Here is a 26384-nt window from a genome sequence, read left to right on the forward strand (position 1 = left end):
TCAGCATAGTAAGACACTATAGACTCACTACTTGACTTCCCTGTACCCCCACACATGTTATGTGTGCTAATAGTCATGCCCTTTATTCCCCTTCTCCCTCCCTTCCACCCACCCTTCCTAGTTCCTTTCCCATTGATAACTGTTAGTCCATTCTTGGGTTCTGTGAATCTACTGCTGTTTTGTTCCTTCAGTTTTGGCTTTCTTCTTATGCTCCACAGGTGAGAGGAATTGTTTGCTACTTGTCTTTCTCTGCATGGCTTATTTCACTGAGCATAATACCCTCTAGCTCCATCCATGTTGTTACAAATTGTAGGATTTGTTTTCTTCTCATGGATGAATAATGTTCCATTATGTATATGTACCACATCTTCTTTATCCATTCATCTACTGATGGACACTTAGGTTGCTTCCATTTCTTGTCTATTGCAAATAATGCTGCGGTAAACATAGAGGTGCATATGTCTTTTTGAATCTAGGATCCTGCATTCTTAGAGTAAATTCCTAGGAGTGGAATTTGTGGGTCAAGTGGTATTTCTATTTTTAGTTTTTTGAGGAACCTCCATACTGCTTTCCCCAATGATTGAACTAATTTACATTCCCACCAGCAGTGAAGGAGGTGTCCCTTTCTCAACATCCTCGTCAACATTTGCTGTTGTTTGTCTTTTGGATGTTGGCCATTGTAACTGGCATGACATAATAACTCATTGTGGTTTTAATTTGCATTTCCCTAATATTTGGCCACCTGAGTTTCTTCTTTGCAGAAGTGTCTGCTCATACCCTATGCCCATGTTTTAATAGGGCTATTTGCTTTTTGGGTGTTGAGGCGTGTGAGTTCTTAATATATTTTGGATGTTAACCCCTTGTCGGATATGTCATTTACAAACATATTCTCCCACACAGTAGGAGGCCTTTTTGTTCTGCTCATAGTGTCCTTTGCTGTACAGAAGCTTTTAAGCATGATGTAGTCACATTTGTTCATTTTTTTATTTTGTTTCCCTTGCCCAAGGAGATGCATTCAGGAAAAAGTTGCTCATGTTTATAGTCAAGAGATTTTTGCCTATATTTTCTTCTAACAGTTTATTGTTTCATGACTTACATTCATGTCTTTGATCCATTTGAGTTTACTTTTGTGTATGGAGTTAGACAATAATCCAGTTTAATTCTCTTACATGTAGCTGTCCAGTTTTGCCAACACCAGCTGTTGAAGAGGCTGTCATTTCCCCATTGTATATCCATGGCTCCTTTTTCATATATTAACTGACCATATATGCTTGGATTTATATCTGGGCTCTCTAGTCTGTTCCATTGGTCTATGGGTCTGTTCTTGTGCCAGTACCAAATTGTCTTGATTACTATGGCTCTGTAGTAGAGCTTGAAGTCAGGGAGCATAATCCCCCCACTTTATTCTTCCTTCTCAGGATTGCTTTGGCTATTCAGGGTCTTTTGTGGTTCCATATGAATTTTAGAACTATTTACTCTAGTTTGTTGAAGAATGCTGTTTCTATTTTGATAGGGATTGCACTGAATCAGTAGATTACCATTTTGACAATATTAATTCTTCCTATCCATGAGCACGGGACGTGTTTCCATTTATTGGTTTCTTCTTTAATTTCTCTTATGAGTGTCTTGTAGTTTTCAGAGTACAGGTCTTTCACTTCCTTGGTTACGTTTATTCCTAGGTATTTTATTCTTTTTGATGCAACTGTAAATGGAGTTGTTTTCCTGATTTCTCTCTCTGCTAGTTCATTGTTAGTGTACAGGAATGTCACAGACTTCTGTGTATTAATTTTGTATCCTACAACTTTGCTGAATTCAGACATTAGATCTAGTAGTTTTAGAGTGGAGTCTTTGGGGTTTTTTATGTACAATATCATGTCATCTGCAAACAGGGACAGTTTAACTTCTTCCTTGCCAATCTGGATGCCTTTTATTTCTCTGTGTTGTCTGATTGCTGTGGCTAGGATCTCCAGAATTATGTTGAATAAAAGTGGGGAGAGTGAGCATCCTTGTCTTGTTCCCAATGTTAAAGGAAAAGCTTTCAGCTTCTCACTGTTAAGTATGATGTTGGCTGTGAGTTTGTCATATATGATCTTTATTATGTTGAGGTACTTGCCCCCATACCCATTTTGTTGAGTTTTTACCATGAATGGATGTTGATTTTTTTCAAATGCTTTTTCAGCATCTATGGAGATGATCATGTGGTTTTTGTCCTTCTTTTTCTTGATGTGGTGGATGATAGTGATGGATTCTTGAATATTGTACCATCCTTGCATCCCTGGAATAAATCCTACTTGTTCATGATGGATGATCTTTTTGATGTATTTTTTTTTTTTATTTTCACCGTATTTATTTATTTATTTATTTATTTTTTTTTTGGCTGTTAGGCATGAAAAATGCCATTTATTTTTTTTTATTTATTTTTTTTTGAGAGGGCATCTCTCATATTTATTGATCAAATGGTTGTTAACAACAATAAAATTCAGTATAGGGGGGTCAACGCTCAATGTACAATCATTAATCCATCTCAAGCCTAATTCTCATCAGTCTCCAAACTTCTGAAGCATAACGAACAAGTTCTTACATGGTGAACGAATTCTTACATATTGAATAAATTCTTACATGGTGAACAGTACAAGGGCAGTCATCACAGAAACTTTCGGTTTTGATCATGCAATATGACCTATAAACAATCAGGTCAAATATGAATATTCGTTTGATTTTTGTACTTGATCTATATGTTGATCCCACATTTCTCCTACTATTATTATTATTTTTATTTTTAATAAAATGCTGAAGTGGTAGGTAGATGCAAGATAAAGGTAGAAAACATAGTTTAGTGCTGTAAGAAGGCAAATGTAGATGATCAGATGATCAGGTGTGTGCCTATGGACTAAGTATTAATCCAGGCTAGACAAGGGCATCAAGACATCCACGGATGCAGAAGATTTCTCTCAAAGCAGGGGGGGTGAGGTTCTGAGCCTCACCTCTGTTGATCCCCAAATTCTCACCTGATGGCCCCCCTGCGACTGTGCCTGTCTTAGGTTGTTCCTCCCTTGAGGAATCTTACCCGTCTCTGGCTAACCAGTCATCTTCCGGGGCCATACAGGGAAATGTAAAGTTGGTAAGTGAGAGAGAAGCCATATTGTTTGCAAAGGTTAGCTTTTTACTTCTTTGCAGATTTATGCCCTGTGGCTTCTATGCCCAGCACTTGTCTCGAGGTATCTTTACCACCTGGAGGAATTATGATACTCGGTAAATTCGATATGAGGCACGAATTCTATTTAAGGGTTGTAATTAGGAAGGAAGAAGAAAAGCTATAGATGTAGCATACAAAGGAAACGTGGGAGGATTGATTATTTCTTTGACATATCTTCTTGTATAGTACCTTAAGTATGTATGGGTTTTAAACTACTAACTAATTTGCACACATATATTAACATAATAGGAATACGGTGACATAAACAAAGCAAATCTATATTTACCATCCATCTCCAGTGAAGCCAAGAAAACCATTTAGGCACCCTAGGCATTTGTGAAAATTTATCTATGATATGATGGATATTGTCCAACTGTACTTGAACCATCAGACAAATTAAAGCAGCCCATTTCTGGGATCTGTTCACATCCCATATGTTCTTTTAACCATAGATAGTCTATAGTCATGAGATTTTGGAGTGCTACAACTTGCACCCCTCCCAACTCCTGGTTGAGTTCCAACAGTACAGATCCGGTCAAATTCGTTGTCTCACTGTATGCGCATGCCAGCCTAGACATCTCCCTCCTCATTCTTATGGCAAGTCCAGGAGATGGTGGGCTGGATGCAGCCACAACCGCAGCATCGTCCGGATCCCTGTGGAGGCTTTTTGATGATCATATCGTATCTTAGTTCATTTTCTGGGTATCCAAGCTAGGACTTGATCTCCTGCATAGAAACAAACAGACCCTTTGCCCACACTTTGACATGCCCTCTATACCACTGTGCAGAACTCATTGCAGGTCAGCACACAGTAACTGCTTTTTTTTTTTTTTTTTTAAATTAAGAGAAAGGAATATTATCAGAAAAGAGTACCTCCATAGCTGATCATCTGACACCCTTTAAGTGATCAACATTAAGGATATTTAAAGCATGCGTTGATCTTTGATTTACCAATAGTTTTATCCTGTTAAGGAGTAATCCCCCTTTTTCTTCTTTCTTTCTTTTTTTTTTTTTAATTTTTAATCTACACTTACATGAAGAATACTATGTTTACTATGCTCTCCCCTATATCAGGTCCCCCCTAACAACCACATTACGGTTACTGTCCATCAGCTTAGCAAAATGTTGTAGAGTCACTACTTGTCCTCTCTGTGTTGTGCAGCCCACCCTCCCGTTGTTCCCTCCCCCCCATGCATGCTAATCTTAATACCCCCCTTCTTCTTCCCTCCCCTTATCCCTCCCTGCCCACCCATCCTCCCAGTTCCTTTCCCTTTGGTACCTGTTAGTCCATTTTTGGGTTCTGTAATTCCACTGCTGTTTTGTTCCTTCAGTTTTTCCTTTGTTCCTATACTCCTCAGATGAGTGAAATCATTTGGTATTTCTCTTCCTCCGCTTGGCTTATTTCACTGAGCATAATACTCTCCAGCTCCATCCATGTTGCTGCAAATGGTTGGATTTTTCTACTTCTTATGGCTGAGTAGTATTCCATTGTGTATATGTACCACATCTTCTTTATCCATTCATCTACCGATGGACATTTAGGTTGCTTCCAATTCTTGGCTATTGTAAATAGTGCTGCGATAAACATAGGAGTGCATCTGTCTTTCTCAAACTTGATTGCTGCGTTCTTAGGGTAAATTCCTAGGAGTGGAATTCCTGGGTCAAATGGTAGGTCTGTTTTGAGCATTTTGATGAACCTCCATACTGCTTTCCACAATGGGTGAACTAATTTACATTCCCACCAGCAGTGTAGGAGGGTTCCCCTTTCTCCACAGCCTCGCCAACATTTGTTGTTGTTTGTCTTTTGGATGGCAGCTATCCTTACTGGTGTGAGGTGATACCTCATTGTAGTTTTAATTTGCATTTCTCTGATAATTAGCGATGTGGAGCATCTTTTCATGTGTCTCTTGGCCATCTGTATTTCTTTTTTGGAGAACTGTCTGTTCAGTTCCTCTGCCCATTTTTTAATTGGGTTATTTGTTTTTTGTTTGTTGAGGCGTGTGAGCTCTTTATATATTCTGGACGTCAAGCCTTTATCGGATCTGTCATTTTCAAATATATTCTCCCATACTGTACGGTTCCTTTTTGTTCTATTGATGGTGTCTTTCGCTGTACAGAAGCTTTTCAGCTTAATGTAGTCCCACTTGCTCATTTTTGCTGTTGTTTTCCTTGCCCAGGGAGATATGTTCAAGAAGAGATCACTCATGTTTATGTCTAAGAGGTTTTTGCCTATGTTTTTTTCCAAGAGTTTAATGGTTTCATGACTTACATTCAGGTCTTTGATCCATTTTGAGTTTACCTTTGTATATGGGGTTAGACAATGGTCCAGTTTCATTCTCCTACATGTAGCTGTCCAGTTTTGCCAGCACCATCTGTTGAAGAGACTGTCATTTTGCCATTGTATGTCCATGGCTCCTTTATCAAATATTAATTGACCATATATGTTTGGGTTAATTTCTGGGGTCTCTAATCTGTTCCACTGGTCTGTGGCTCTGTTCTTGTGCCAGTACCAAATTGTCTTGATTACTATGGCTTTGTAGTAGAGCTTGAAGTTGGGGAGTGAGATCCCCCCTACTTTATTCTTCTTTTTCAGGATTGCTTTGGCTATTCGGGGTCTTTGGTGTTTCCATATGAATTTTTGAATTATTTGTTCCAATTCATTGAAGAATGTTGCTGGTAATTTGAGAGGGATTGCATCGAATCTGTATATTGCTTTGGGCAGGATGGCCATTTTGACGATATTAATTCTTCCTAGCCATGAGCATGGGATGAGTTTCCATTTATTAGTGTCCCCTTTAATTTCTCTTAAGAGTGACTTGTAGTTTTCAGAGTATAAGTCTTTCACTTCTTTGGTTAGGTTTATTCCTAGGTATTTTATTCTTTTTGATGCAATGGTGAATGGAATTGTTTTCCTGATTTCTCTTTCTATTGATTCGTTGTTAGTGTATAGGAAATCTACAGATTTCTGTGTGTTAATTTTGTATGCTGCAACTTTGCTGTATTCCGATATCAGTTCTAGTAGTTTTGGAGTGGAGTCTTTAGGGTTTTTTATGTACAGTATCATATCATCTGCAAATATTGACAGTTTAACTTCTTCTTTACCAATCTGAATTCCTTGTATTTCTTTGTTTTGTCTGATTGCCGTGGCTAGGACCTCCAGTACTATGTTAAATAACAGTGGGGAGAGTGGGCATCCCTGTCTGGTTCCCGATCTCAGTGGAAATGCTTTCAGCTTCTCGCTGTTCAGTATAATGCTGGGTGTGGGTTTATCATATATGGCCTTTATTATGTTGAGGTACTTGCCCTCTATTCCCATTTTGCTGAGAGTTTTTATCATGAATGGATGTTGAATTTTGTCAAATGCTTTTTCAGCATCTATGGAGATGATCATGTGGTTTTTGTCTTTCTTTTTGTTGATGTGGTGGATGATGTTGATGGATTTTCGAATGTTGTACCATCCTTGCATCCCTGGGATGAACCCCACTTGGTCATGGTGTATGATCCTTTTGATATACTGTTGAATTCTGTTTGCTAATATTTTATTGAGTATTTTTGCATCTACATTCATCAGGGATATTGGTCTGTAATTTTCTTTTTTGGTGGGGTCTTTGCCTGGTTTTGGTATTAGGGTGATGTTGGCTTCATAGAATGAGTTTGGGAGTATTCCCTCTTCTTCTATTTTGTGGAACACTTTAAGGAGAATGGGTATTATGTCTTCTCTGTGTGTCTGATAAAATTCTGAGGTAAATCCATCCGGCCCCGGGGTTTTGTTCTTGGGTAGTTTTTTGATTACTGTTTCAATTTCTTTGCTTGTAATTGGTTTGTTTAACTTTTGTGTTTCTTCCTTGGTCAGTCTTGGGAGGTTGTATTTTTCTAGGAAGTTGTCCATTTCTTCTAGGTTTTCCAGCTTGTTGGCATATAGGTTTTCATAGTAGTCTTTAATAATTCTTTGTATTTCTGTGGAGTCTGTCGTGATTTTTCCATTCTCATTTCTGATTATGTTGATTTGTGTTGACTCTCTTTTTCTCTTAATAAGTTGGGCTAGAGGCTTATCTATTTTGTTTATTTTCTCAAAGAACCAGCTCTTGGTTTCGTTGATTTTTGCTATTGTTTTATTCTTCTCAATTTTGTTTATTTCTTCTCTAATCTTTATTATGTTCCTCCTTCTGCTGACTTTAGGCCTCATTTGTTCTTCTTTTTCCAGTTTTAATAATTGTGATGTTAGACTATTCATTTGGGATTGTTCTTCCTTCTTCAAGTGTGCCTGGATTGCTATATACTTTCCTCTTAAGACTGCTTTTGCTGCATCCCACAGAAGTTGGGGCTTAGTGTTGTTGTTGTCATTTGTTTCTATATATTCCTTGATCTCTATTTTGATTTGTTCATTGATCCATTGATTATTTAGTAGCATGTTGTTAAGCCTCCATGTGTTTGTGAGCCTTTTTGTTTTCTTTGTAGAATTTATTTCTACTTTCATACCTTTGTGGTCTGAAAAATTGGTTGGTAGAATTTCAATATTTTGGAATTTACTGAGGCTCTTTTTGTGAGCTAGTATGTGGTCTATTCTGGAGAATGTTCCATGTGCACTTGAGAAGAATGTATATCCTGTTGCTTTTGGATGTAGAGTTCTATAGATGTCTATTAGGTCCATCTGTTCTAGTGTGTTGTTCAGTGCCTGTGTGTCTTTACTTATTTTCTGCCCGGTGTATCTATCCTTTGGGGTGAGTGGTGTGTTGAAGTCTCCTACAATGAATGCATTGCAGTCTATTTCCCTCTTTAGTTCTGTTAGTATTTGCTTCACATATGCTGGTGCTCCTGTATTGGGTGCATATATATTTAGAATGGTTATATCCTCTTGTTGGACTGAGCCCTTTATCATTATGTAGTGGCCTTCTTTATCTCTTGTTACTTTCTTTGTTTTGAAGTCTATTTTGTCTGATATTAGTACTGCAACTCCTGCTTTCTTCTCACTGTTGTTTGCCTGAAATATGTTTTTCCATCCCTTGACTTTTAGTCTATGCTTATCTTTGGGTTTAAGGTGAGTTTCTTGTAAGCAGCATATAGATGGGTCTTGCTTTTTTATCCATTCTATTACTCTATGTCTTTTGATTGGTGCATTAAGTCCATTTACATTTAGGGTGACTAGTGAGAGATATGTACTTATTGCCATTTCAGGCTTTAGATTCGTGGTTACCAAAGGTTCAAGGTTAGCTTCTTTAGTATCTTACTGCCTAACTTAGCTCGCTTATTGAGCTGTTATATACACTGTCTGGAGATTCTTTTCTTCTCTCCCTTCTTATTCCTCCTCCTCCATTCTTCATATGTTGTGTGTTTTGTTCTGTGCTCTTTTTAGGGGTGCTCCCATCTAGAGCAGTCCCTGTAGGATGCCCTGTAGAGGTGGTTTGTGGGAAGCAAATTCCCTCAGCTTTTGCTTGTCTGGGAATTGTTTAATCCCACCATCATATTTAAATGATAGTCGTGCTGGATACAGTATCCTTGGTTCAAGGCCCTTCTGTTTCATTGCATTAAGTATATCATGCCATTCTCTTCTGGCCTGTAGGGTTTCTGTTGAGAAGTCTGATGTTAGCCTGATTGGTTTTCCTTTATAGGTGACCTTTTTCTCTCTAGCTGCCTTTAAAACTCTTTCCTTGTCCTTGATCCTTGCCATTTTAATTATTATGTGTCTTGGTGTTGTCCTCCTTGGATCCTTTCTGTTAGGAGTTCTGTGTAATTCCATGGTCTGTTCGATTATTTCCTCCCCCAGTTTGGGGAAGTTTTCAGCAATTATTTCTTCAAAGACACTTTCCCTTTTCCTCTTTCTTCCTCTTCTGGTATCCCTATAATACGAATGTTTTTCCTTTTGTATTGGTCACATATTTCTCTTAGTGTTGTTTCATTCCTGGAGATCCTTTTATCTCTCTCTATGTCAGCTTCTATACGTTCCTGTTCTCTGGCTTCTATTCCTTCAATGGCCTCTTGCATCTTATCCATTCTGCTTATAAATCCTTCCAGGGATTGTTTCACTTCTGTGATCTCTTTCCTGACATCTGTGATCTCCTTCCGGACTTCATCCCACTGCTCTTGCATTTTTCTCTGCATCTCATCCCACTGCTCTTGCATTTTTTTCTGCATCTCATCCCATTGCTCTTGCATTTTTCTCTGCATCTCTGTCAGCATGTTCATGATTTTTATTTTGAATTCTTTTTCAGGAGGACTAGTTAGGTCTGTCTCCTTCTCAGGTGTTGTCTCTGTGATCTTTGTCTGCCTGTAGTTTTGCCTTTTCATGGTGATAGAGATAGTTTGCAGAGCTGGTACAAGTGACTGCTGGAAGAGCTTCCCTTCTTGTTGGTTTGTAGCCTTTTCCTGGGAGACTAGCAACCTCTAGTTGCTTGTGCTGGGCAGCTGTGCGCAGACAGGGCTTCTGCTTCCCGCCCAGTTGCTTTGGGGTTTATCTCCGCTGTTGCTGTGGGCTTGGCCTGGCTGGGGCTGTTCCTCCAAAATGGTGGAGCCCCATTGGATGGGGAGCGGCCAGGAGGCTATTTATCTCCGTAAGGGGCCTCTGTGCCTCCTGCTGCCCAGGGGGTTAGAGTGCCCAGAGATCCCCAGATTCCCTGCCTCTGGTCTAAGTGACCTGTCCTGCCCCTTTAAGACTTCCAAAAAGCACTCTCCAAACCAAAACAACAACAGCAACAATGAGAGAGGGAACAGAAAGAAAGAAAAAAAAAGGAAAAAACAAGAGATTTTTTTTTTTTTTTTCCTCAGTTGCCGGTCCCAGCACCCGCTCACTGGTTCTGCTGCCCTGTCTCCCTAGCACCAGGGTCCTTTCAAGGTTTCCAAAAAGCACCTACCCACCGGTCCCGCAGGGAAGCAACGCTCGATATTCTTTGTCCTCAGGCACTGGTCCCAGGCACCCGCTCACCAGTCCCGCCGCCCTGCCTCCCTAGCACCGGGGTCCCTGTCCCTTCAAGGCTTCCAAAAAGCACTCGCCAAAAAGAGAGAAAAAAAGGGGAAAAACACGTGATTTCTTCCGTCCTCAGGTGCCGGTCTCAGGCACCCGCCCACCGGTCCCGCAGGGAAAAACGTGGGATATTCTTTGTCCTCAGGCGCCGGTCCCAGGCACCCGCTCACCAGTCCCGCCACCCTGCCTCCCTAGCACTGGGGTCCCCGTCCCTTCAAGGCTTCCAAAAAGTGCTCGCCAAAAAGAGAGAGAAAAAAAAAAGGAAAAACGCGCGACCTCCTCCGTCCTCAGGCACTGGTCTCAGGCACCCGCCCGCCGGTCCCGCAGGGAGAAACGCGGGATATTCTTTGTCCTCCGGCGCCGTTCCCAGGCACCTGCTCACCGGTCCCGCCACCCTGCCTCCCCAGCAACGGGGGCCCGTCCCTCTAAAGCTTCCAAAAAGCGCTTGCCAAGAAAAAAAAAAAAACCGCTCCGGTTTCTCTCCACCCGCCGGGAGCCGGGGGGAGGGGCGCTCGGGTCCCGCCAGGCCGGGGCTTGTATCTTACCCCCTTCGCAAGGCGCTGGTTCCTTGCAGGTGTGGATGTGGTCTGGATGTTGTCCTGTGTCCTGTGGTCTCTATTTTAGGAAGATTTTTCTTTGTTATATTTTCATAGCTCTATGTGTTTTTGGGAGGAGATTTCCACTGCTCTACTCACGCCGCCATCCTGGCTCCGCCCCCCCTTTTTGATGTATTTTTGAATTCAGTTTGCTAATATTTTGTTGAGTATTTTTGCATCTATATTCATCAGGGATATCAGTCTGTAATTTTCTTTTTTTGTGGTGCTGGCCTTGTAGAATGAGTTTGGGAGTATTCCCTCCTCTGCTACTTCCTGGAAAACTTTACAGAAGATGGGTATTAGGTCTTCACTAAATGTTTGATAAAATTCAGCAGTGAAACCATCTGGTACAGGGATTTTGTTCTTAGTTAGTTTTTAGAATATCAATTCAAATTCCTTGCTGGTAGTTGGTCTATTCAGATTTTCTGCTTCTTCCTGGGTCAGCCTTGGAAGATTGCATTTTTCTAGAAAGTTGTCCATTTCTTCTAGATAACCAAGTTTGTTAGCATATAATTTTTCATAGTATTCCCTCATAATTGTTTGTGTTTCTATGCTGTCTGTAGTGATTTTTCCTTACTCACTTCTGATTCTGTTTATGTCTGTAGGCTCTTGTTGTTAAGTTTGGCTATGGGTTTATCTATTTTCTTAATTTTCTCGAAGAACCACCTCCTGCTTTCATTGATTCTATTATTTTATTCTTCTCTATTTTATTTGTTTCTGCTCTAATGTTTGCATTGTCCCTCCTTCTAATGACTTTGGGCCTCCTTTGTTCTTCTTTTTCTAGTTTTGTTAATTGTGAGTTTAGACTGTTTATTTGGGATTGTTCTTCTTTCCTGAGGTATGCCTGTATTGCAATATATTTCCCTCTTAGCATAGCCTTTGCTGTGTCCCACAGATTTTGTGTTGTTGAATTATTGTTGTCATTGGTCTCCATATATTACTTCATCTCTGTTTTTATTTGGCCTTTGATCCATCGATTATTTAGGAGCATTTTATTAAGCCTCTGTGTGTTTGTGGACTTTTTCATTTTCTTTGTGTAATTTATTTCTGCTTTCATACCTTTGTGACCTGAGATGCTGGTTGGTACAATTTCAATCTTTTTCAATTTACTGAGGCTCTTTTTGTGGCCTACTATATGATCTATTCATGTGTCCTTGAGAAGAATGTGTAGCCTGTTGCTTTTGGATGGAGTGTTCTGTAGGTATCTGTAGGTCCATCTGTTCTAACAAATTGTTCAGTGCCTCTGTTTCCTTACTTATTTTCTGTCTGAGTGGATCTGTCTTTTGGAGTGAGTGGTATGTTGAAGTCTCCTAAAATGAATGCATTGCATTCTATTTCTCCCTTTAATTCTGTTAGTATTTGCATAGATATTGTTGGGTGCATAGATATTTATAATAGTTATATCCTCTTGTTGGATTGACCGTATTATCATAATGTAATGTCCTTCTTGGTCTCTTGTTACTTTATTTGTTTTGAAGTCGGTTTGGCCTGATACAAGTACTGCAACTCCTGCTTTTTCCTCACTATTAGTTGCATGAAATATCTTCTTTCATCCCTTTACTTTCAATCTGTGTATGTCATTGGGTTTGAAGTGAGTCTCTTGTAGGCAGCATATAGACATGTCTTGTTTTTTTATACATTCAGTGACTTTATGTCTTTTGGTTGGTGCATTCAGACCATTTACATTTAGGTTGATTATTGATAGGTTTTGCACTTATTGCCATTGCATGCTTTAGATTTGTGGTTACCAAAGGTTCAAGGGTAATTCCCTTACTAGGTAACAGTCTAATTTAACCTCACTTAGTATGCTATTAGAAACACAACCAAAAGGTTCTTTTAATTTTCCTCCTTTTTCTTCCTCCTCCATTCTTTATATATTAGGTATGATATTCTTTACTCTTTGTCTATCCTTTGATTGACTTTGGGGGTACTTGATTTGATTTTGCATCTGCTTAGTAATTAACAGTTTTACTTTGCTGTGGTTTTATATCCCCTGGTGACAGGTATTTAGCCTTAGGAATACTTCCATCTATAGCAGTCCCTCCAAAATGCACTGTAGAGGTGGTTTGTGGGAGGTAAATTCTCTCTGCTTTTGCTTATCTGAAAATCATTTAATCCCTCCTTGAAATTTAAATGATAACCTTGCCGAGTAGAGTATTCTTGGTTCGAGGCCCTTCTCTTTCATTGCACTAAATATATCATGCTACTCCCTTCTGGCCTGTAAGGTTTCTGTTGAGATGTGTTTTCCTTTGTATGTGATATTTTTTCCTCTCTAGCTACTTTTAAGAATCTGTCCTAATCCTTGATCTTCGCCACATTAATTTTTATATGTCTTGCTGTTGTCTTCCTTGGGTCCCTTGTATTGGGAGATGTGTGAACCTCCATGTCCTGATAGACTATCTTCTTCCCCAGATTGGGGAAGTTTTCAGCAATTACCTCCTCAATGACATTTTCCATCCCTTTTTCTCTCTCTTCTTCTTCTGGTACTGCTCTAATGTGGATATTATTCCATTTGGATTGGTAACACAGTTCTCTCAAATTCTTTCATTCTCAGAGATCCTTTTTTCTCTCTGTGTCTCAGCTTGTTTGTATTCCTCTTCTCTAATTTCTATTCCATTTACCATATCTTCTACTACATCTAATCTGCTTTTAAATCCTTCCATTGTATGTTGCATTTCAGATATGAAATTTCTTAATGATTGAATCTCCCTCCTAAATTCATCCCTGTGTTCTTTAATATTTTTCTGTACCTCCATGAACATGTTTATGATTTTTATTTTGAACTCTAAGGAAGACTGGTGAGTTCAGTTTCATTTGGTCCTTTTCTGGGATTTGTGAGATTTTGGTCTGAACCAGGTTCCTTTGATATTTTATATTTATATGTGGCACCCTCTAGTGCCCAGATGCTCTAGTCTCTGGATCTAGTCATCCCGTGGTTTGAGGCCAGGGGTCACAGGGGAGCATTGTTTGTGCCTGGGGAGAGGAAAGAGCTGTTTTCTGCTTTACTACTGCAGTGCCTGTCTCTCATGTCAGAGCCAGTGGGCTGAGCACATAGGTGTAAGCCCCTGTGATTTGTGTCTGTATCTGTTGTAGGTGGGGCCTCCCTCTGGCTGGCCTGATACCAGCACAGGGACTGCCGGTGCCTGCACGCCAGGGGGAAGGTGCAGCAGGCTGTGTCACATGTGGCACCTTGGAACTGAAGGTATGGAGCACCTGAAGCCCTTAAAGTTACCAACCTGCTGGGCAGAGTGCATCCAGACAACCTTGTCCACCTATCCCTTCTCCCACTCAGCAAGCTCCATGCAAACCCCACCCCTTCAACAGCCCTCTCACTGCTAGGAAGCCTTTCAAACCACCTGCCTTTCCTTTGTCCCAGAGTGGCTGGATGTGGATCCCTGTCCTCCACAAATGGCTGGAATCTCAGTCTCTCAAGCACTCCACCTGTCTTAGCTTTCCAACCCCACTAATCTCCAGAACACCATGCAATGTGCATTTGTGCTCCAAAGCACATCTCCAGGGCTGGGTGTTCAGCAGTCCTAAGCTCCTATCCACTCCCCCTCCATTTCTCTTCCTCCTGCTGGTGAGCTGGGGTCGGGGAACGGCTTGAGTCCCGCCTGATCAAGGCTTTTGTACATTACCCTGTTTTGTGATTTCTGCTCTGTTTTCCAGGTGTATGCCATCTGGTGCAGCCTTTTTCTCCTATTGCTCTTTTAGGATTAGTTGTATTAACTTTATTTTTGTATTATATGTGGTTTTGGGAGGAATTCTCTGTCTCACCTCTCACTCCACCATCTTGAATTGATCTTGGTCTAAGACTATTATCACTTTCCATTTTTCCTCTCTTATTCTCCCTTCCCTTAATATTTTTACAACCCCTGTCCCAACTACCTGGATTTGTTGAGAGATTTGATAACTAATTATAATGTATTTAATAGTTTTACTTTCTTTCCAGTCTTGTTTTATAGCTCTTATATTAAGTATGTCTGGAAAGTGTGTTATTATCCACTTGTATTTAATTACATAGATGCATGGATAAGCATTTGATACTACTATATGTTATTCTTTCATCTGGTTCTCTTTCTTCTGATTCATTTGATTAGGTTCTTTCCTTAAGTGGTTAATCAAATATTATATAAGTTAGATATTCCTCAAATTGTTGTAAATTCTCAAATGTCTTCCTTCACTTAAAAATAAGTCATCCTTTGTCTAAGTATATGATTCTGGGATGAAGTCATTTTTATCATCAATCTGAAGAAGCTATTCAACCTTCTAGTATTGCACATTAAAGATTCTGATGTCAGCCTTTTTTCCTTAGTCAGTATTTTACTGACTCCCCAGTGACAAAACCTAATTCAGAGATTGTGAAGTACAGTTGCTAGAATTAACGTGCAGACTTTGCTGAAAGGGACCATATGCAAATTCTTGCTTTTATTCTGTAAATTGTAATGCTATAAATGTTTTCCCCAAATGTTCAGCCATTGTTTTACAGTAAAACACCACAAACCTGGAAGACTAGAACTTCAAACATTTAGGGCTTATATAACCATTTGCAATCTAATCTTAAAGTAATTATAAAAAATGTACTGTTCCTTCCAGTATAAAGCTTGCAAAGACTAAAAATATATATCCTGACTGCATTTGGCACATAGATTCCAGTATGTATTTGTTAAGGGCACTGAAAAGAAAATATGTAGCTTCCTCCTACTACTTTTAAATATTATAGGAAGAGAGAAAGAAGAACTTTGATATATAGTATGATTTAATGAATATTTTTCAAGGTGATATAATGTGATCAACTAGTGATGCTAACATAGATTCTTTATATTTATTTAATGACTATAAAGGTTGTAACTGACACATTGATTGATAAATAAATGATTTCATATCACTAATACTTATTTTTTAAATAAACTCAGTGGTATCTCACTAGTTAAATAATTCAATAATCTTTTCATTCTATTATTTTTGTCAAACTGTCTTTCCTCATGTTACAATGTCTAATTTTAAACCCCACTAAATTTCACACAAAGCTTCTATTTATAGATCTGAAGAGTATGAGGTGTGGAGCAGACCTTCAGGAACACATAATCTATGAGCTTTATTACAGATAGGACACCCTGGGCCAAGAAGGGAAGTGATTTCCACACTGTTAGACAGTGTGCCAGTTTGTACACCAGGATAAATGAGCAGGCTATAGACCCCCAAAGAAATGTCCTCCTTCCACATTTCTCTGGAAAAGGGATTTCCACAGCCAAGTGCTGATTTTTTGTTTTAATTTCAAATCTGTGCTATTATTCAGTTAAAATAGCATAATAACATTTTCTATTCATACTACTCTTAAATATGTGTTACTTTGTATTTCTTTTTATATTTATTTTTCTAACATAAATAATAGACATTTGATGGCTAAGGTGACTAAATAACTTACTGTCCCAACAAGATACTTTTTAAAGTTTGAGGCTATTAATTACACTGTGACAAAAGACAACCCAGTTGGGTCACTCTAGCAATGAATGGATAATAAGGTTAAAGTATCAGTAGGCAAAATGAAAGTAATTTCAATTTGCCCATATTTTCTTCTTATAGATTTAGCTATGTTTTAAGTTATATCACATAAATATATCTATGCTTACATTATTTTTTTGGAAAAAAATTCACCTTATACTGCAGTATTCTTTGAATATTGCTTTTATTAATAAACCATGAATCAGGAACATTTTTTCCAGAAAATAAATATCCTTGCACACTATCTTTTTAAAGGATTGCTTAGTATTACATTGTTAATATCTTTGGAAAATGACAAGCCAACAGAAACATTGCTTTTTCCAAGCTGGACTGATTATATCCAAATGGAGACCACAGTGGGTTCACAAGCAATCATTTCAGCTTCTCAGGAGTCAACCATATATTATCTCTGAAAAGTAAATAGGTAACTACAAAGACTACCTTCATTTCCACTTATCTACTAGCAAATACCCAAACAACCAGTACAGCACAGGCCTAGACCTGTCAGGCTGGGGCATCAAGATATCAGAAGAGATGCTATCCATGAACAACTAGAGCCACCACACGCAGAACACCAGCTGAGCACCAGCTGTTTTCAGAAGCATGATAATTCACGAAAATGTGGTGAAGTCGTCTAATGACCAGTCTGAGTTTAACAGCTTATGTAGATTAACAGACAGAAAATAAATCTGTAATTATGACATTCTTAGATTTGCAAAGCATTATTGCCAAAACAGTCCTTATGAAATTATCTTTCTGGAATAAATAAAATCACTGAGCAATGACAAGTCACAGTCTTACCTGAAAATCTTGACAGGCAATGAATATACTGGACTTCCATTTGAATGTCTTATTATTAGATCCTTGTTACAAATAATAAACAGTAGTTGAGGGTCATGCAAAATCATCTGTTCAGCAAATGTATGTTTGATCTGGCTTTATATGCCAGAGTATTTTTTAGGCAATGTGAGAAATAGAAAATGAGTCAACACAAAGTCTTCCTTAAAGTATTTCTTCTAAAGTAAGAAAAGTTTGTGCTTACTTTCAAAAACTTATATGTATAGTGTATGGTAGGTTACAGGGTAAAATGCCATGAAATGATGTTAGTCACCTTCTATAGGAATTAGAGGAGACTAAATTCACATCTAAGTGGCATTATAGTGGGTGGATGTGGTAGGTAAAGGAAGGTTTCAACTTGAAAGTGGCATTGCTCTGAGGACTTGAAGAATGAGTAGGGCTTGAGAAAACCTATGAATAGGATAGGAGTTTTAGGATAAGAATTACAAGTGGAAGAAATAGCAGCAGCATAAAGTAGAAGGACCTATCAAGAAGAGAACCACTGCAGGATAAACAGTTTGCAAAATAGAGTCCTAGAAACAAAACTAATAAAATGCTGACTGGGAGCAGATCATGGAGCTCCTTGAATGGTAAAACAATGAATTCGAACTTGACTGATATAGGCAACTTGAAGAAGTAATTGTAAGTTTTTCAGCGTGGAGGTAACTTACAAACTGTCATTTAGTTCATCATCACCTACTTTGTCACCCCCACGTGCCTTTTCTTGACACTGTCTTCTTAAGCAAATCATTCAGTGTTCCTGTCTCTTCAATTGTGTGATAAGACCACACCAGACTGGATTCAGAGAAGGTAGCGGCGCTGATTTTCCTCTCTATTGTTTTATCTTAGTCACTTTTATCCATCCAGAGTGGCTTTGCATAAGGAAAAGAAAAAAGACAAACTGCTCAGGGCACTAAACAAAAAATTATTTTTTTAAAGTCATTTAAATATTTAAAATTCATTATTCACTTTATTCATTATTAAGTGTTTATTAAGATTATGTGACAGGAACTATACTGGTATCTGGAGAAACGTGCTCTCATGGATACCATTGTCTTCCTCTAATAAAGTCTCCAGAAAGATCTTTCTCTTTTATTCTTCACTTTTTGCAGAAACTCATTTACCACTGTAACACGACTATTCCATTTGCCCATTAATATCTTAAATTACTGAGTTCTAGAAAGTGAATAACTGCAAAGAAAATTTCTGTCTCTATTTCTGTTTCCATTTAGACAATGAGAAGCAGAATTGGCAATTTCAATTTTTGTTGAGTCAGTGGGTTCAAGACCCAAAAAGTAATGACCAATCTTTCTCAGTTCCTGTGATAAGAGTACATTAGAGGGAAACACATTGGCTGAGTGTTCATACTACAGAATTCAAAGAAATAACTCAGTGAGGTAAAGAACAGAGTTCCTTACCTCTCTGGGGGACAAAAGTTAGCAGGAGCTGATGAATTAATTACTTGGAAGGACAGGAGACAGGTGGTGAGCTGTGGGAGGGAGAATGCAGCAGAAACCTCAACAAGAAAAAAAAGAAAAGCCAGGGTCCATGACTGAAAAAGGAAAAATTGGAAATGTAGAAAAGACTGATATGGGGGAACTTAAAGATAAATGTAGAAAGTCTGAGCATGAAAAAAATGTAGAGGTATTAAAAAACCTTAATCCAAATTTGTTATTCCGGACACAGTCTTTATTTTTTTTCCTATTTTGAAAATCATAGTCAAGATCACACTATATATATGTTATTAACCATTCCCCCTCACTGAATATTATATAAAATATTTTCCCAACACTAAAATTTGAAGAAAGAAGTTTGAAACCAAAAATTAAAAAAAAATCAGTTTAACCTTCCCTAATGAGACTAACCCTCATTTCTAAATTTTCCGGAGTGGAATTGTCAGTATCAAAATATTTCCTTTTATGAGATCATAGGAAGATTAATTTTCAGGAATGTCTCTGTTCAAACCTCTCTTCCTGTATTCACCACTTCCAAACACACATTCTCTCTTTACACACACACACACACACACACACACACACACACACACACACACACACACACACACACACAGCTTTTTCTTCTCTTTGCATTGCCTTTCCTATAAAGCAGATGGTGCTTGAAATTTCCTAGACCCTTCACAAAGCTGTTCCTCTAGCAACCTTCCTTAAGAGACTGATTTTAAAACAAGTAGAGATGTTTTTTGATTCTCCTATTAGTCAATCTGTCAGTCCATCCTAAAATATTTGTAATTAAAAGTAATAAATTTTATGAGTAGATAATTTTATCATAGCTACACTACAAAGGTTAAGGGTACAGGGGTGTTAGAAATAATGTCAAACTCCTCTCTTTTTGGGGAAAAAAACAATTTCTAATGAAGTTCAAATTCTTAACTGATTCCTAGCTCCAGCACATACATCTTTGCCTCCTGCTGGGTTGCAGTTGGAGAAAACCAGGCACTAGCTGAAAGAAGAGGTTCTAGGAAATTAAAAATTTTACCTCTGTCAGGAAGTGTAGAGTAGAACCAGAAGCTTCTAATTCTTTCAGCTGTTCCTCCTGGTCATGAACTGAATTAATGCTCACATTTCAAAAATATTCCTGATTCTAATCCCAGTGATTTACTACTAATTTAATCCTCACCTGTGAGGATTGGGTTTTGTTAGCAACCAAGAGTTTAGTTGTATTAGAATTTTAACTGCAAATGAACAAAACATTAAAAAATAATTCTCAAGACAAGTCAGTTATTGCTCTGGGTTTCCTCTTCCCTAAAATATCTGTAAAATGAACTTTTATGGAGATACTCTGTGAAGTTAGTTCTAGATCTTCAGTTGGAAATAAACTCACACTGAATTCATTCTTCAAAACCAAGTATTTCTTCAGTGTCTGCATACTGAATACTCTTGCTGAATACTCAACATTGCCCTTCTGGAAGGACCATTATCCTTCACTTAAAAAAGCTTGGCATATTCTTTTCTCGGCCTCCCACTGACAGTGGACTCCAATTTCTTGTTTCATATGACTGTAGGTCCATTCACTGCAAACTCAAGAGAGACTGAGTCACAACCACCAGGTTAAGCCTGGACAAACTATAAATTGGCATGAAGAAAAATAAATTGTAGTTTCAAACTGGTTTGCTAGGCAGCCATGTATAGCTGGAATGTCTGTTTGTTCACAGTATATTTCCTTTACTGCCCTTTTATCATTTACCACAGGTGAAATCAAAGAGATGGTAATCGTTCAGCCTATTTGAGGTCTTGAAATTTTTGAAATCTCTGGAGCTTTCTCCTTTTATTAAGCCTTTATTTCTATCTTTCACCTGATTCTGAGTTGATCTCACAAACCTTGGAAACTCAGGAAACCACTGACTTCTGCTGTGTGTCTCTTTAGTAGTATGTTACATCTTCAGGAGAAGCTCGCTAGCTAGGTTTGGATGAGGCAGCAGTGGTAAGAGGAAAAGACACTGTACTGAAAAATGTGTTGAGCGGGCTCCTGAACCTATTTTGGTGGCTGCTGTTTGGCCTCCCAAAAGTTAGTTTCCCCTCTTTGAGTATCAGGTGCCTTTCTTCCTTGTTCTTGGTTTATGTGATTGTAAGATTTCTTTGTTGTTCTGGGCCTCAGTTTCATTTATAATATTATAATAATAATATTCTACCTACTTTAGAGGGCTTTTATGATGATTAAATTAAGCATCATTGGTAGTGTTTTCTTCAGCACCTGCTATCCAGTAGGTAAAAAAGGGTCCAGTGTCATATGTGATTCAAGTTCCCAATAGCTGAAGTACGAGAGAACTCGTGTAGCATGCTAGAAATGTAACCTGGCTTATCTAATAAAACCATTCCACTGGGTAAGTGGAGGTTATCCGTATGTTGCATATTCAAGTTTAAGAGGGAAAGACAAAGGTGTCTGCACCAGCCGTCAAATTCCTCTCAGCTCAGACCAACTTTATTTACCCTTTCGTGAGTGCCAGTGTTTAGAGACCACTCTTAGGAAGCTAATGCTTCTGCCCAGATGTAATAACCAATATCTAAACTCGAAAAGAGGGAATTACTAGTGCCTCTAGAGATATGCTCGGATTTATTTGTAGTCGCTAAGAAAAGTCTTCACTCTGCGCAGCCCGGGCGCAACGCCCACCCACACTGCGGCACTGGACACCCGCCGCATGCAGGGTTATTCCGCTGGCCCCCCACCAACCCCGCGTTGCCGTGACAACGGAGGCGCGCTGCCTCGGGAGCGAAGCGCTGGCTAAAGCAGGTGTCGGATTGCAGCGCGCTCGCGGAGGCTCGGGGATTGCGTGGAGCCTTGAAGCCGATCAGAGAGCCTGACTACTGTTCCTCCACCTCCCTCTCGGACAGCTTCTTAACCGGCGGGGCTGCACTGAGTGAAAATGGTACACCATTCAGGCTCGATTCAGTCTTTTAAACAGCAAAAAGGTCAGTGGGAATCTTGGTCCCCCCTCCCTGCGGGCGTCACGTTCCCCGCTGCATGCCCTTGCAGCTGTGTAGGAGCATCCTTTCCAGGTTAATGCGATGCAGAGGTGGAGAACTCTGTGAAGTTATTTTTTTTTAATGCCTCCTCACTCTGAATCAGAATGAGTTTGATTTCTGAGCCTCCGCATGGTCCCTGGGAGAAGCGGAATTCGTCATTTAAGGGATTTGATTTAATGTATATCTCTGCTAAGACCGTTTCACTCAATGCACTGTAGCTTTGTAGGGGTTGTCCTAACACCCCGATAGTGCTCTGAGGTTTGAGGACAGAGATACTGGATCATGTTTGCCCCGATCTGTGATTCAAATGGCTAAAAAGCTTCACATAAGCATATCTCCATATTTGAGATACTTTTACACAATTCTATGATAAGTGAATTTTGGGAGAGTCCAGAAGTTGGCCTGTTGAATGGGCCACACCACTTTGTTGGGAAACTCAATTCTGCCCTTGTTCTTTGCTTGGTTCTGGGTTTCAGGTTTTTGTTATTGTTGGTAGGTTCCTCTCCTAGGGGCTTTTGCGTTCTCTCTCTTAGCTTCTCCTTCAAGTTTCTGCCTGGACTCAATGATGAGAGTTTGTTGCTTATAGTCAAATCAAGAAGTCTTGCCAGTTATTCTCACTCCTTTTTACTTCTTATTTTGTTTAAAAAGGCTTTTTATAGAGCACATTATTTTTAGGCACAGTCCTAGTTTTCTGGAATTTGTCCAAAAAATATGTATTAAACACCATAATTGCCATTTTATTGAGTTAATAATGGTAATTATACCACAGTTTGACCATATGGTACATAAGATATGTAAATTCTGGAAGGATAAATTTGCTCATTCAAAGTGAAGTAAATATTTGCTTAAACATTCCTACTTTCTGCCTGCCCTCCCACCAAGTTACAGATAGACAGAGACAGAGATTTTTTTTTTCAGTCGACAGTTGTTTCTATGTAGATCTTTGACTTGTTTTTTGGAAGAAAAAACTGGATGGACACACCAGAGATAATTTAGTAGGGATATCTGCATTAGGTAGAATACTGGACTGAGTTTCAAATTCCATAATTTTATGCTTTGTTCAAGTCTGGGCTCTTAAGGTTTTTCAAAAATATGTTGAAATTAAGAGTAGGGTAAAACTGAGAATGTCAGGGTGTTTAAGAAATTCAGTCAGTATGCAATTCCAATTCAAACCTAAATGTTGCAAAGAAAATTAAATTGCTTTAAGAAGTTGTGCTCTCTTTAATCATTATTTTAAACTCATGTGGACTTTCAGAAGGAAGACAAAGATTATAGGAACTTTGCACCAGCTTAATGCAATTAATATCCTCCTCTGATGCATGGATATGACTGACTGGTTTCTGGGAACTGGAACTTTGAAATGGCCCCCACACAATTTATTATATCTGGATTCATACTGTGTTTTTAAAAGCAAATAATTGACAAAAAACCTGTCAAGTTTAGGATCAACTGCCATTGTTCCAAATGAGTGATAAAAAATTATTCAAGTCCTGGCATTTCCTTGTTTCCTTTATGAAGCATCATGAGCCATTTATTTTTGAGTATCCCTTTGCTTTTTGGCATACAAGGCAACTTTAGCGTAAGGAGACTATGGAAAGGAGGAGGTATAGGAAAGAAAGCATTGTTAAAGTGGTTCTACTTAATTGCTTTTTAACTCTGAATAGGCATTCCAAAAACATATACCAAACTGAGGATTAGTATTTTAATTTTTCAAAGAGGAAGAAGCAAAATAATATTCTAGATGCTTTTGGATCAAGGAGCCATGAGACAGAAAACTTTTAGGGGTGCTTTGCACCATATCATTAACCCAAAAACTGTACATTAACGTGGAGAAAATTCTGCACTGGAACTCTGGAGTCCTGTCTTCTAACCTTGTCTTTGTAACAAGCTGAAAAACCTTGGAAATGAAGTGTTTAACTCCTCTGGACTTGATTTTATATATAATATTAAAATATTGAACTCCTAAACCCTGTGGCCTTTTTTTTATCTCTCTTCCTGTGTTCTATTGGAAGAGAAGGTGGCAAAGTGAAAGCAGAGATGATTTCTTCAGGGTCAGGTAAAAAGGAAAGCCTACACCTTTTAGTTTACTTTAGGAAATTATTTAGCCAAGGAAACCAGTTTATGGGAATTGTTTTTTTTTAATCAAGGGAGATCAATGTCTTCTTTAACATTTTGATTTCAACTTTATAATACCTAGAAATAGCCTGAGTATCCAGAAAACACTATTATTATAAGACTTTAAAAATTTCCACCATCAGCTTATTTATTTCTGAAGTCCCAAGGGTAAATTGAGTGTATTATGCTTACAGACAACTGTGAGTGTGTGTTTGCCTTCGCCATGGAACATATTGGAGGAACACATTAGCTGGCAAATCAGCCAGCTAATTTCTGGTGAAAAGCCAGTTGTGATTCCTAGCCTGGTTTGCTTTATTTCAACTGATTTAGGACAGATTCATGTGTCATACAAGAGTGGGCGAGAAAAGGACAATGTTAGTTCTGGCTTTTAGGGGCTGTTATTTACCAATACAGCTAATAAGACTTTCAGGGAAACCATAGGTCACGTCAAACAACAGCCTGTCCCAAAAAGCTTGGGCTTAATGGGTAGCTGAAGCTGTTAAATGATTAATCATTATACTAAAGGATATTTCATTAAACATAAAAAAAGAGTGTTCTTAATAATTTTACAGAATTAAATATTTCCTACTCAAGTAATTTAATATCAATCTTTACACTAACATAGGATTTGCAGACTGCAAAGCATTTTTGTTCTCTTTTTCTTAAGATAAATTGGGCCATTTACAGATGGGCGATTGCAGGTGTGCACCTGTAAAGCCTCAGCAATCCTCCTCCTTTTTGCCCACTCCCTCCTTCGCAATACCAAAAAGGGACAGTGTTAGGGAAAACACCTAGTTTCAGAATCTCGGATATCCATTGTTTAGGCCTTCTTTTCTCCTCAGTGATATCTTTAGGATCTACAACCTTCCTAAACTCTTAACCTGCTGAAACCAGAAAAAAATCTGAAGCCATTTATACATTGGCAGAAATGCATTCACACATATCAATTAAGTCTCCCTGGCATCGTGACATTAAGAAGAGAAGATATGGCTTGTTAAGTAATTTCTAGCTAAAAATGAGAAAAAAAGATGAGGGAAGGTATTTTAGGATCAGAAATAATACTTCTTTCAGGCTGGTACTGAATATCAAACTGGATGAACAGAAAGGATCATATGTCTAATCTAATTAAGAGCCCTTCACATATTCTGCTCTGTCCCTTAATTTTGACCCTCCCTTTTTGTCTGTCCACAGGGGCTTCACTAGAATTTACAACTCTATTTCCCCATCTTCCAGTAAGGGCAAACCACACTATGAAAAGAAAACACATATGTCTAGGATCATATCTCTAAAAGTCCTGCATCATCAAATGGCTCAAAGGAATTACTGTGTTACTATAAAGTAAGAATTTTTGAAATTTAAAATGATGACTTTGAAATAGCAAAATTAGTATATATTATGTGATAATATGATTCCTCTACTTAGGAATAAGGAGAAGTGATAAAGTTTAAAAGAAATTCCATCCAAAGTAATTACAATTTAAAAATGTATTTAAAACTATTTAGAAGTTCCATTATCCAAAACATCACATTTCTTGAGGATTCTAGAAAGCTGAAAGTTTGAATTGAAACAGATTTAATGTTATACTCTGCACATGGATATTACTAAAAAAAATAAAGGGTTGATGATCATAAATCAACTTACCAAAAGAAACTAAATGACAGAAAACCTCAGCCTTTTTCTGTTATGATGACTTCAGTATTATATAATTGTGCAGATGTGAGAAAATATTAACATAAATGTTAATAGAAATAATAATGATGAAAAGAATATTGAATCAAAGTTCCCTGAGACTGAACCCTGTCACTGTCTCTGTAATTTGGATATTTACTTTTTTCTGAGCTTTATGTTTCTTCTCTAAAATTTTGGTGTGATAAACCCCACCTCTCAGAATTGTAGTGAAGGATAATAACAACAACAAACATAGCGGCAGCAGAATATCCTGTATGGGTGCTGCAACTACCCACTGTCCCCAGAGCTTAGAAGTACAGTGCAGTATTTCACACTCACTGAAGGTTCAGTAGTTACATATATTATTTTCCCTATTTTTAAGTTGAGAGAATTGAGCTTTACATGTTCTCTGCATTGTCAAGTTAACTCTCAAAGAACCGTAGAGCTAGGGTTTGAACATAGCCCTCCCTGACTCCAAAGGCCTCCTTTCTAACTGCTCTACATTCCACAAGGGAGCCTACTTCCTGCAGGGTGTTTGGAGAAGAGAAAAAATTTAAGGTGTTGGAAAGCATCTTATTCCCCTGAGATTTCCACCACAGCTGCCTATAACTTGTTCCCTTGCTCTACCTCTTTGCAAAAAACACCAAAGTTCAAAGTAGAGTTCTGTGATTTCCTAGCTCAATCATGGGTAGTTCACTGTCCTTTCTGTGGCCTTAGTAAAATGAAAACTTTAGATAGAATAATCTCAGTAATCCCTTCTGACTCTACAGTTCATCAGAAGTTACAGAAGTATGAAATCATATTTTAAATTTAGCAGCACATCAGTATAGCCAACCTAGCTGTCCCTTCAATTATTGCCTTTCCCCCTAAATTGCACTGCAGAGTAGCAATTACTCTAAACTCCTGTTGGTTTCAACCCAACAGTCATATAAGAAGCCTGCACTAGATGCAGGATCAGGTTCACCAAAACATAAGTCTTCATAGTCACATCCTTACTATAACTGAGATGCAGGTGGTCATGGCGGAGA

At 38.5% G+C, this 26384-nt stretch overlaps 1 protein-coding gene across 1 annotated transcript in view; it reads left to right on the forward strand.

Annotated features, from left to right (window-relative positions):
- The first annotated feature begins 21289 nt into the window (after positions 1–21289).
- The window catches only part of ANO3 (anoctamin 3), a 258609-nt gene continuing 253514 nt past the window's right edge, over positions 21290–26384 (forward strand). Inside the window, exon 1 of the mRNA XM_073216340.1 lies at positions 21290–21519. Within this exon, the coding sequence (XP_073072441.1) occupies positions 21474–21519 (46 nt within the window). The 5' untranslated portion in view covers positions 21290–21473. The remainder of the gene's footprint in view (positions 21520–26384) is intronic.

This window comes from Manis javanica, chromosome 11 (assembly GCF_040802235.1).
Source record: "Manis javanica isolate MJ-LG chromosome 11, MJ_LKY, whole genome shotgun sequence".
Lineage (NCBI taxonomy): Eukaryota > Metazoa > Chordata > Mammalia > Pholidota > Manidae > Manis > Manis javanica.